At 38.5% G+C, this 13,096-nt stretch overlaps 1 protein-coding gene across 1 annotated transcript in view; it reads right to left on the reverse strand.

Moving 5' to 3' along the window:
• The window catches only part of LOC145467604 (uncharacterized), a 26,704-nt gene continuing 13,608 nt past the window's right edge, over positions 1–13,096 (reverse strand). The window contains exons 2-4 of the mRNA XM_081451184.1: positions 5,046–6,710; positions 2,856–3,143; positions 1–2,119 (exon numbers count right to left, since the gene is read on the reverse strand). Of these exons, the coding sequence (XP_081307310.1) occupies positions 1,197–2,119; positions 2,856–3,143; positions 5,046–5,127 (1,293 nt within the window). The 5' untranslated portion in view covers positions 5,128–6,710 and the 3' untranslated portion in view covers positions 1–1,196. The remainder of the gene's footprint in view (positions 2,120–2,855; positions 3,144–5,045; positions 6,711–13,096) is intronic.

Below are 13,096 nucleotides of genomic sequence, written 5' to 3' on the forward strand. Positions count from 1 at the left end.
ATAAACACAATATACAATATACAACCACAATTTTTATTTCGGCAAATCAGCGTCAAAATGTTGACACATCAACTGCAATTTGGGATTGCATTGAGTTTTGTTTCTTAAAGTCCCTTTCATTTCATTGTTGTAAAACTATTGCACCAGGTGGTTGAAAGCGGATTAAGAAAGGTCGACCCGAAAAATGGTTCTCCAGACTCCACAGCCGTGACTATTACGTACGTGTTGTTTGATGAGGGCATTTATAACTTGCTTAGACTGGCTCTTTCGCTCTAAGGAGTGCTTTAGTTTAAAACTGGTCAAAAAATCATCTTTTAATATTGAAAAAAAATTGTAGGATGGGATTAGAATTAAAGCTCTCATTTAAGTAATGGCACAAGGGCTTGAACCCTAGACTGAAAACGTTTGCACCTGCTTAAAGTTTTGTATCGCATATAGTAAACAGTTCCATAGACAAATTAAAACTATTGCTAAAAACATTTCATATGAATGGTGACACATTGGGGCTCGTCCACAGACTTGTACAGAATTGTACAGAAAATACAGTATCACGTAAAAGCACAATTCAAGAACTTTAATTTGAAAGTTTATGATTTAGAGAATGCAAGGCATATCAACTTTTACTTAATTGAAAAATAGAAACAGAAAACCTCTGGAACCAGGCCGGTTAGAAGACTGGTACCGAGTAACCTTCAAAAATCAACCGATTTTTGGAATTTATGTAAAGCTATGCAATAATTTACTCCGTCATTGCAGAAAATGTTGAGATTTCTTTTCTTTTAACTGTGAAAGGACGGGAAAAAACCCTTCGAAGAAATAATTGAAGGAGAGCACATATGAAAATAGCGCTGGGTTGTTTCCAGTCCCCTTCTAATTTCGGTTCCTTACTTTTGCCTAGTACAAAATAGCGCGCCTGCATGGCTTAGAGCACAGATTAATTAGGTACCGTATTTTCTCGATTAAACTTCGGGCCTTGAATCCGTCGGTTCTACGCCAAGGAATCACGGTGATTAGCTACATTCACAATCAACGTCTTAGTAGCTTGCGAGGTCAGTCTTCTTCCGAGCAGCGAGGAGAATCTCCCCATTCTCCTAACGGCTCGGATACACTCGGCCGAGCCAAATGTTCGTGGCCATGGAGACTACCTTTTTGGTGACGTTCCTCACCATCCAATATGGTGCCCAAACCGGTTTTAATTACTTAAGAACCGGTTCATCATTACTATCGTATTTTCCTTGAAAGTCCATTCTCTCCACATAATGGCTGAGAAGCGGATGTTCAGAGTCCATGGTTTCGCGGCCACTACCTTCTCCATCGGTTTCGTCATCAGAAACGAAAAAATTTGCAATCCTCGGGGGTTCCGCTTCTGTTGAACTGCGGGGCGTATCCGGAGGAGCATGCGCTTTGTCGTCAGTTTCCTCGTCAGTTGTTGTGAAGAAATCTGCAATTCTTGGAGGTTCTGCTACCGCTGGCCTGCGAGGTGTCCCTGAAGACTCAGAAGCCCAATCGTCTTTTCTTTTGTCGTTGGCTTTGAAGAAATGTGCTATCCTGAGCATGTGGGTTGCATTTGAAGGGAGAGGCGCTATTAAATCATTTTCGTCGTCTGTGGTTTGGAAGAAATCTGCAATCCTTGGAGGTTCTCGTACTGCTGGTCTGCCATCCTCATCTGAAGAAGCATGCGCTGTGTCGTCATTTTTCTCGGCGGCTTTGATGTCGGCCACACTCGGAATGTATTGGATTTCCTCCATTTCAATAAGTTCTTCCTTGTGTCTGCTGTGTGAGTCGCTGCCACAAACGGTTTCCTGATGATTCTTCTTGTTTTCTTCAAGGTGGTGATCATTTTCATATTTTCCTCTCCGACATTTCCTAAGTCGCCCAAGCAAAGGTTTCTTTCTCTCCACTTCAACTGGTTCTTCAGTGCTCTCTTCAAATGAGACAGATTCCTGAGACTCTTGCAGTCGCATGATTTCTTCCTCAGAGAGCTCCATCCTGTCCCTTTTTTTCCATCGAATAAAAAAATGAATATTCAACAAAAGCGAAATTATGACAATCGCCAACACTGGCATCAGTACGGAAATATTCGCCCATCCAACTTTTCCTTGAGGATTTTCCTTATGATCTGAAACAAGAAAACAAAAGTTTATCCAAGATCAACGACAATAGAAAGTGATTCTTAATATGCTGGGGCGGTTACGATGCAATAGGTAAACATTAAACTATCAACTGCCACAACCGTAGCTAATTGGGTGATTTTAAGTCGTGCATACAAAAAGCTGACAACCGCTATGTCGAAATCTCTCGAGCTGCTAGGGAAAAACGAAAAACAGTTCGAGATTATGGAGGATCGAGATAGATAGCCGATAGTAAATGACTGAGAAAGCGAATCCATGGAAAATTGATTTGAGTCTGAGATAGCAGGAAATTCGAGATAACCAAGCTCGAGATATATAGCGAGGTTCAATCTTAAAGGAGCTATGTCACGGTGTGCACACCTTGAAAAGTTTAGCCGAAGTTATGTCAAGTTCGTCTTTTGTACATCCTTGTTAATCTTCTCCATCCTCAACCATGCTTGTTCCTTTATGATTTATTTTTGTCTCTTTGGAGTTTTTCTATCTTAGTAAACTACTATTTTCAGGCAGTTTCTTCAATTCAAAGGTTATTTATTACGTGGCCAAAATAACTCAAAATGTTCCGACTGAGCTCTTTTAAAATGAGAGCTCTCGAAACTCCTCATTGCATTATCTTGACGATCAGTTGGAGAACTGCTAAAAAAGAATTCACTCGTTTTTATCAACTGTGATACAAAATGATTTTGGTGTCTCCATAGATATAATACTCATATTTGCCCTACTCACCAGTGTTATTGCACCCCGGCAACAACGTAATATTGCATTTCGTGATTGTCACGCCGTCAGTAACGTGACATTCGTACATTCCAAAGTCTGATTCTTTCTTTGGAGTTACTACGAGCACGTTATCATAGACTCTTATGTTTGAGGATTGCGTGACAGTTAAATTGTCTTTTGCCCAAGAATAGGTTATGGAGGTTGTGTTAGTTAAGTTCGCATAGCAACCAAGGTTTGCCGGCTGACCGAGAGAAGCTATGATTTCCAGTCTTGTGAGGCCCATGTCCAGTTTTAGACCTGAAAAAGTATATAAATTGGTTATTGAAAATCATATCTTATTGACAAAGGCTGGTTAGGTTTTAGTACTTACTAACTGAACAACAAGTTTGGGTAGTACTTGGTGTACGCCTAATGATTGTGTCCCAAGTCCCAACCCGTTGATGGTAGTAGAAGTCGCAGCTCATTTGCGGCAGCTACTGGCAATAACTACAAAATCACAATTCGCAGTGAGCTCAATCTTCCCTCGTTGCACTGACAAATATGGCAAATCATATGAATAGATTGCTTATCGCTAAATAGAATTTCATACTTTACGTCCAAAAACAAATATCAAGTCACGGCTCAAGAAAGAAACCGTTATCACTCAAACCACAGTCTTTCAAAAGACTTCAAATAGTCGACCTCTTAAATTAATACGGACTCTTAAGGGACAGAGCCGAGTGTACGTATTTAACATAGAAGTGTTCGTAGCATACAAGGAGATGTAACAAAAATTCGTGTTTCTCTGTAACCATGTGAACTGTCGGTGAGACAGAGGTGTCCATATTCGAGAGATTCGCCTGTATGAAAGATTATCAAAGAAATACGGCATCACCTTCGATGCCACTCAGGACAACAGTTTTACTACGGATCTCTTCATCTTTAACAGATATGTAAGGAGACATATTGAAGCAAGAAGCTTAAAAGTAATCGAGTTTGAGAGAGCCCATAGTATTAAACAGTCATTCTCATTCGTGTTACAAAAAATCTTCAGTTTTAAAAGTGATCAAATTTAATCAACACGCAGTCTAAGTTTCTTTCCTGTTGAGTGATAATTCTTGAAAGGTTGTCATTTACGGTTGAAGTCTTTTGCGACGTATAAAAGCTTTTATAGCGATCAGAGCAGAACTTGTGCCGCTCTTCGCTTTGCTCAGAGAACTAACGTAAACGCCACAATATTAAAAAGGTAAGTGTCAAAAAAGGAATGAAACTAAAAAAAGGTAACATCGAGTACATTTTGTTAAAATGATTTACATAAGCTTTTAATATCGTGACTCCAGTTGTCAAACTGAGAGCGGTTAATCATCAGGCAATTACTTTGGTTTTCGTTTTGGTTTTAATACGGTTTGAGGTTGGCTGAGCAGTCAAACTGTCTTAGAGCGGTTTTCAATTGAGTGTCGAAAGTAACCAGGCAAATACTTTGGTTTTGGTTTTATGACGCTCAATTGAAAACTCCGTAAATTTCCTTTGAAAACGCATCAATTTCTGGGACCGGTTATACTTTATTTCTTCGGCTTTTCCGACGAGCTCGCATGTCATGGCAGATTTCTCTTCCAGTTTCTTCCGCCGTTCAGAATCGAATTTCACCTTTGCCACTTAGAATATAAATGCTGCTCGAATCTTCAACTCTCCGAGTTCCTCACGAGTATTGTTCATTTCTTTTATATCCAAGAAAATACGTGTTTAAAAAGCCAGTGAAACTACTTTAACTCTTACAATCTAGAAAGGCATTTGAGAATGAAGTTAAAAGGAGTGAAATTTGACTGCGTGAGAGCGCTGTAACAAAATGAAAGGAGAAGAAAATCGATACCAGAGAGGGGATATTGTAGCTCGACATAAGGAAGTTGTTTACAATACTGCTCCTCAACTGCAAGATAACATTGTTTAGAAAACATTTCTTGACTATGAAGTCCGGCAGAAAATTTGTCGGCATTAGGGCATTGGAAAACTTCATGAAGAAGTAAACCTGCGGACTGTTGAACTCTCTCGGGGTCGTAAACATTGATTTATCTTGACCGATGGCTTAACCAATTATTCAAAACTGATAAAGGACGTGTCTCCCGTACCAAACTTGATCATATGCATTGGAAACAATACAAATTTCACGTTTAGAAACAAAAAAATAAAGTTAACGTCTAAAGGCTGACGCTATGTACTTACCGATCGTAAAAGCACCGTTGACGATGATGAGTATTCCTTGCAAAATTAACACATAACCAGAGCAACTCCTTGAGGTCGCCATGTTGTTCTTCGTTATGACACGTCTTATGCAAATTTATCCGAAAATAGACCTTCACAACAAAAGTACCACCATTACAGCGGAACCTTTCTTCCTTTAAGTTCCGTGGCAATGGATTCGGCTGAAAATTGCAACCTTAAGATGGCTCCCTAGAGTATTTACGAACACCCTCTCTATAGAGCGCGAGTTAGAAAAGGAAACTCAGTTAATTTCTCTTAGAGTTTTCCCTGTAGAGATTTATGAGTATGGGTACCATTAAAATGGCGACATCTCATCTAATGACCGGCAGATATATTCCTCAGTCTGGCCTAAACTCCTTGATATTTATACTTTCCTTCCGTGAAATTTTTTCATACTTTGCCATGTCATGGAAATGATATTGCCTGACATTCTGAATTCGTAAAAAGTCAAACTCGTTCAGACAGTTTTTCCAATATTCTGTAATTTGTCATTCTTTAAAATTTAAAAATAATTCACTGAAGGAAACGCGAGAAAGTATACAGTCAGTTTTGCTTTTTGTCCTCATGTTGACGTCATAAAAATCGAAAAACACTTACGTTTTCCTTTGAGCGCGCGGAAATTACTTGAGCTTTCGTCCTATGTGCGCGTGCAATCGTAAAACTATAGGGAGCCGCCTTAACGAGAAGAAATAGTGTTTAAACCATTCAGCTGTTGTCTGAGATTTTCCCATGTATCTTTGGGGGTGCGAGACCCCCCACGTAAGAGAAAAAGAAAACGTGTTTATGGCGGTTCGCTTTCGTTGAGTTCTTGTGTCTTTGTGTTCGAGTATTGCACGCTGTTTTCGCGCATGGCATTTAGCCTGTAAAGAGTTCCGGATTAAAGTTTTCACAGCTGTCTCAGGTTTTCTTGCGTCACGCTTGGAAGGCATACGCGGATCACGCGGTAACATAGAAAATCTCATGGGAAAATAGTCGTGTTCAGTGTTGTTATTAAATTGTTTATCGTGGCTTTTACGGATTAAACTCGGCTGTATAGTAGCTATTTCGGAAGAAATTCGACTTCCTCTCGACATCGAGTGTTTTCGTTCGTCAATCAAACTCTGTTCCACCGAAGACAACTGACGAACGGAAAGACGAGTAACTGGCAGCTGCTGCAGCTTGTGTAAAAAACAACTTAAAGAAAACTTTTCAGTTTGAATAATTTTGCTTCATTGGCGCCTGAGGAGAAGAGAAAGAAGAACTCCTATCATCGTATAAGGCCAGTTACAGCTTTTTCAAACAACTTGATATGGCATAGCCTTTCTGGGAAGTAGCTTGTTAGATCTGACAAATCTTCATCAGGTTGAAGGCTGGCTAGTCAGAGGAAAAGCCGACATGACGGTCCACTGATAAGTAGATATAAGAGAAGCGAGGATTGAAAGACTCAACCCAACAAGGTACTGAACAACAGATAAGATCAGAAAAAATATCCAGGATTGGAAGACTTTACACAGCACTAGATCAGGAAAAAATAAATCGATCAGCCTAATGTCACATCTTCTACAAGAAGCATCTTCTAACTTGCAAATTATTCAAACTGTGGAGATGAGTCATGTAAAGCGACCATGAAGTTTATTTTCTTTAAACCTGTCATAGTTACACTAGATTTTTCGATTCTGTCATGCCCAGTTCACCGATCTATTAGCATTTAATTTCGTTTCAGGATCCAGCTGCACTTTCTCAAAATATTACGCTATAAAATATATGAGATATTTTGTAAAAATTGAAATTCATCGCGGTGTTTTTAAGTTTTCCCGTAGTTTAGGTGAAATCCTCGATCAATATGTTGCTAGGTCTCAAATGGTGTTGTTTTGCAATCTATATATTCAAGTCCCCGATCAGAAAATTTGCCATCCAAATTTGCTCTAAACAGTATTCATTAGTTGTCCCATCAGCAATGCATCCATGTCCATTACTATCGAACAGATACGACCCGTGAATGGCTGAACACGACCCGTACGAGTCTTACGACCCGTGCGGGTCGTGAAACAACGTTTTACAAGTCGTACAGTTGGTGAACTACACATCGTTAGAGAGACTTCGGGTGTATATACAAGTCCACGACTCGTACGACTCGTCCAAGTCGTACGGGTCGTGAAACATTGGTTTACGAGTCGTACAGGTAGTGGAACAATGGTGACCTGCATATCATTATTAAGACAACTCTCCTACCTCGACAGTATGACCCGTACGACCCGTACGGGTCGTACGAGTCGTGAAACAATGGTTTACGCGTCGTACAGTTGGTGAACTTCATACATAATTACGTACTAATGATAAGTGAGACAAACATGCTAAGGGCAATGTATGTTCCTCGTGCTAAAAACGTGAATGCTCCAAAGCGCAAAACACGATGAATATTCTTCGTTCTAAAAACGTGAGAGCCCAATAGCGCTGTATACAGTGTATACTCTTCATAGTTCTAAAGCAGGAGAGAGAGTCCAAAAGCGCAAGTTAGAATGTATATTCCTCGTTCGAAACGTCAATTCACAAAGCGCAAAACACGATGAATATTCTTCGTTCTCAAAGCGTGAGAGCCAATAGCGCTATATACAGTGTATATTCTTGAGAGTCCTAAAGCGTGAGAGTCCAAAAGCGCTAATTAGAATGTATCAGCGATTGACTCCTCAAAATGTTCCACTGCTCACACATGGATCTATGCTCTTAAGGCTTCAGCACACCCTAAATGACCAACATGCTTTGGCGCCGCCCTCCCGCTTCACGGTTCGTCGTTTAATATAATCAAAACCCTTCCAAGTCAAGTACACTGTGTAGATTTTCTGAAAGCTTACGAATTGTAGATAACAAAGATATATTCATTTTCAGTAAAATATTTCTGTTTTCTGAATACAAACTGAAAGTTTTCCAAAAGTACAGAGGATTACATATTAGAGTTCGCTTGATTTCCGGTGGGATTTCAGGACAAGTAAACGATCCGTGTCAACATCGCAATGTGTTCTGAACACCTTTCTCTGAAAATCCACGTCGAGTAATTTTGATTACTTGTCTGGTTGGTTTTTGACAAGCAACGGGAGATGGATGGTTAACAATTCAAATCAGTGTCAATATTTTTCTTAACCTGTGAGCAACTTCCTCGAGGAAGACATAATACATTATTAAGACAAACTTGATAATTTGACAGAAAAACTCTAACTGCGAGAAAATATTGGCATTAAACTGTCGACAAATGAATGACTTTGTAACTAGTATGTTAAAACATCGCAACAGTAACACAGCTACAGCAGCCACATCGAGTCAACAAAAGAACAAGCGACCTGGATAAAAAAGGATAAATCAATTATCTCAATATTCCCTGATCAGTATTTTGTTTTATTTGGATGAAATGTTTGTTGCTACAAACGTTCAACATTGTGTTTCATTGTTTAATTGCAAAAGAAAAAATGCTCTAAATATACAAGACTAAAAAAAATTCTTTTGTCAACTTCAAGACACGTTTTGGTATTATTTGAAACAATTTCATAAAAAAAGCAATGTTTGCCTTTAGGTCTACTGAATTACTATCGTGATACAAGAAGTATAATTTGAACAGTTTTTGTGATCTACTTGAGATCAAAAATACAGAATTTTTTTTACTCTTGAGTATTCTACTTGCCTTACATAATAGTTTAAGGCGTTGGTTGAAGCTTTTTTATATCACATCTGGTTCGCGCAAATTTCATTTTTAACTGATTTTGAATTTGTTTTGTTTATCATTTAAACGGTGCAGCATCGTATGAATGATGAACTTATGTGTCAAACACTGTGTCTTAAAGATCGGGACTGACGGCTAGTTTTCAAATAAGGACTGATATACAGCTTACTTTACCTGTCATACCTGTCAAACAGGTATGATAGAACAGTTTCCGAAACCATCCGCATGCCATTAAATCGATACTCTCAGAACTTTGCCTTGATTCCCACATGTTGTAGTTAATTTTTTCATGAGAAAATTTCCAGTTCGTTGACTTAGGTTTTCGTTTCGAGACTAAACGCGAACCATATTCACGAGTTTACGCACAAGACGAAACAATATTTCAACCCAGACCTTACAAGTGCCAAAGCGCAGACAACGTGTAATGGCACACGAATTCACAACCTGGCGTGTTAAGGTGTACGAAACTGTACAGGACAAACCAGCCTCTGAGCAAGCAAGGCTCAGTTTGAAAATTTAATTTTAAGGAATAGAGAAAGTTATGATAAACTACCTGAGAAAAAAACTTAATGAATGGGACAAATATCAAGAAGCATCAGTAGTTAAGACCGATAGAGTTTACATTTCCCTTCTTCTTACACTTTCATCATTCTCAAATCGCTTAATTAGACAAGGAGAAATGATCAACCTCGGATATGTGTGAGAAACACTTGGTTTTCTTACAACTGGAAAAAAAGACACCCTCTATATATTCAGTCTTGAATCAAAAAAGCTATCGAAACACAAATATCTTAGTCTATATGTATTCCATATTTTCGCCAAATGAAGGTGAAATTCCTTCCTACATATTATTGAGAAATACTTATAGCAAAAGGCCTCTTAAACCAAGTAATTAATTTAATTCTATCATCTATTCCCTGGGTTTTATTTATTCGAATTTTTTCAACCGTTACGTAATTCCAAAGTTCATTCCACAAATGAAACTGAAACTGCAATACACGGCGAGGTTTTTCCTTGCATTAACGAACACACAGCCAGAAAATGGTTTCGTACAGTTCTCTGTAATAACTAGAGGTTTCATGATACATTTCTTTTGAGGTTTCAAATCGATCCCTTTGACAATTGCCGATTAATTCTTACTTAATGTAACAATTGAAGGACCTCGTTTCGCTGGCACCGAATGTATTCTAACCCAACTTGCTATACAAGGCACAGAAACGTAGCGACAACGTTTTCTTACCATTCCCTGCAACAAGGTGAAGAACGAACCACACAACCTGAATAACGCGCACATAAGGCACACATGATCTGTTGGCCGCCATCATGTTTTGGTTGCCACTCTATACAGTACAGTGCAAAGATTCCAGCAAGAGCTGAGATTTGTATATTAATCAGCTGTTTGTACTAAGCAGGACTTAAAAAATATACAGTCCAGACTATGCTAAGCTGTCTAATTGTGGATGGCATTATCAGCAGAATATTGCATATTTAATGTGTTGTTTGCGATTGATATTGAAAGTCTCAATATTGAACTAGCAGTTTAGTGTACGTTGGGAGAAATTTATGGCATTGTTCCGAGAATAGAGACTTAGTTGCTGATGTTTTCCTCAACGCCATCGCTAAATCATCCAAACGGAGCTAAATGAAAGTTCAAGGTACATGTCGGAGTCGATACTGATTCTTACGTCACTCTAAGAAATACGACAGTGGTGAAGATCGACTTTAAGTATCATGGTAAATAAAGTTACTTGATAAGGAGTCACCTTCAAACAATTTATCGAATAAATCTCCAAAATACAAGCTACGTGGAATTATTACGAGTCATTTCAAAGTTTGGAGCACGACACTAACACTGTTCAAAGCAACAAACGCTGGAATATCGCAGGCCCCCATGCACACTCGATCAAAAGAGCATGACATAGCAGAATTAAATTATAAATCCCTTAAAATTTAAGATTAAGGACATTCATAAAATTGCTATGGTTTAATTAAAGAGAAAATATATCGTTCAAACTTGATCTATATAACATAAAGGCAAAACCACAAAACCACGAGACAAAAGGACAGGATGTACTTGACCAGTCATCGTGACATTCACAGGCATGCACAAGCCGTTCGCAAGCCTTGGCACATGTTGAGCACGTGATCGAGTCACAACATGGAGTATTTCGTATTGATTCATTTACTACGAGCAGTAAATTTGTTCTTCTCTTCATGAATGAAAGTAACGTCTACACTGGACGTCAGTTTTTTAAACCAATAAAAAAATTTTCACCATGATTTTTTGGTTTTAGCCCCGTGCAGCTAAAGTTACAAGTTACATAGATAACACAGAATTCAAAATATCGAAAGCACTTCTACCAAGTAAAGTTTTAAGCCAAACAAGAAATCACACCACACAAAGGCGCAATATTTCAAAAATCTCACCACAAAATCTTATTACCCTAATTTATGCTCTATATCTACTGCGCAGACAGTGAAGCCCGGTCAAACAATGCGGCGAAAAACCGTTCTACAAAAACTGAAAGACTAATTATTGCTTTCCAGGTATAGTTTGAAGCCTTTTCATAACGTCTACGCGATTCGCGCTGCCATTTCCGAGCTTTCAGCACGTGTTCAAGATAACCTAAAATAGCTAGGTATTAGCTTCAGATCATTATTACATACTTACTACCTAGTTTCATAAACTGATACACTGTTAGATTATTTGTTCACTTCCTGCATCTAAAACAAAACACATGTTTCTCTTACCAAATGACGACACGAGCTTGGCTGTAAAAAGCAAAGCATAGCATATGAAACGTGTTCTAAACGTCTCCATGATGTTTTTCTGCAATATCTATCAGCTCGCTCAACGCACTATAGTGCAAACAACTCATAAAACGAATACACATATCGATCGTAATAATTTACTAATGAAGTTTCACGCGAGTTCATTGGTTGAAAGAGGTCACGTGGGCAGGATTGCTCGGGTATTACTAAATGCTCGTGCTTGATTTTAAGAGGAAGAAAAATGCTCATCTTCCCAAACCTCTAAGAAATTTACATGCAGAGCTTTTAATAAAAGTAATCTATCAGAGGTATGGAACTGTTTTCACGAAAAATTGAAGGCCAACATTTAAATATATTTTAGCTAGGGTTTGGTTGTTTGCAAACTAACGGTTTGAAGACATTTTGACAGTCGTTTAACACTTCCTAAGAGTGCCCCTAAATTAAACTTTGAACTATATATATATATATATATGCTATAATAAATAGTGTAATAAACTAAATGAACACTACCAACCGTTAAACTGATGTTCCTTAGACTTCATTTCAAAAAATGCTCAAGCACTAAGACCTCTAGAGTTTCATCCGTAAACTGTGAAAAGTTAGAACCAACTCGTGCAGTTTAATAAACAGTACCGAATGAAAGTACTGCTCAATAGCTTTCATTTGAATGGTGACACATTAGAGTTTCATCCACAGACTTTAAAGGAAGAATCACTTCGTATAACATAATAAACAGTACCACGTGAAAGTACAGTATGCCCAGTAGCTTTCATTTCAGTGGTGGCACACTGGGGTTTTATTCAGGCTTATAAGATAGAACCACCTTGCAGAGCATAGTAAGCAATGCCAAACCCAACTTAAAAGGAGGAATCATCTTGTACAGCAAAATAAACAGTACCACATGATCGATGAAAGTACACTGCTCAATAGGTTTCATTTGAATGGTCACACACTTTCATCGACAGAATTAAATGATAAAAACGTCTTGCAAAGTATAAGTAACATGCAGTACTGCAACTTTGCTTTTATTTATCAAATGGTCACACACTAACGGTTAATCCATAGGGCTAGGCACAATGCCAGCATAACAATGGTAGCCCGGGGTTAGGGTTGGGGTTAGGGTAAGGGTTTTGGGAAGTGGGTCGTACAAACCCACCCAACTTCAATTTAATTTTCTGGGAGTACCCCCCAGGAATGGTAGAAATTAAGCACCGAATGATATTCGCAAACTTTAAAGTAAGATCCACTTCTTGTAGGAAATATAGTAAACAGCACCACATAAATCTGCTAAGACTAGTATGATCCTTATAGTCACGTAACAATTGCCACTATCGAACGGAAGCTTCTTTGTACAACATTCCTGGCGATACTGATAAGCAGCAGCCAACAATCAACCCCTTTCCTTTCTTGCTAAGTCTTTCTCTCTTTCTTTTACTAATTTTCTTTGCTTTCGTGATATTTGTTTCTACTAAAATCCCATTCATTTTCAGTTGACTGTCGATCGTTAACCTTGATATTGTTGTGTTAGGGAAAAATTACGCTCTCAGCT

This window comes from Orbicella franksi, chromosome 14 (genome assembly GCF_964199315.1).
Source record: "Orbicella franksi chromosome 14, jaOrbFran1.1, whole genome shotgun sequence".
NCBI classification, from domain to species: domain Eukaryota; kingdom Metazoa; phylum Cnidaria; class Anthozoa; order Scleractinia; family Merulinidae; genus Orbicella; species Orbicella franksi.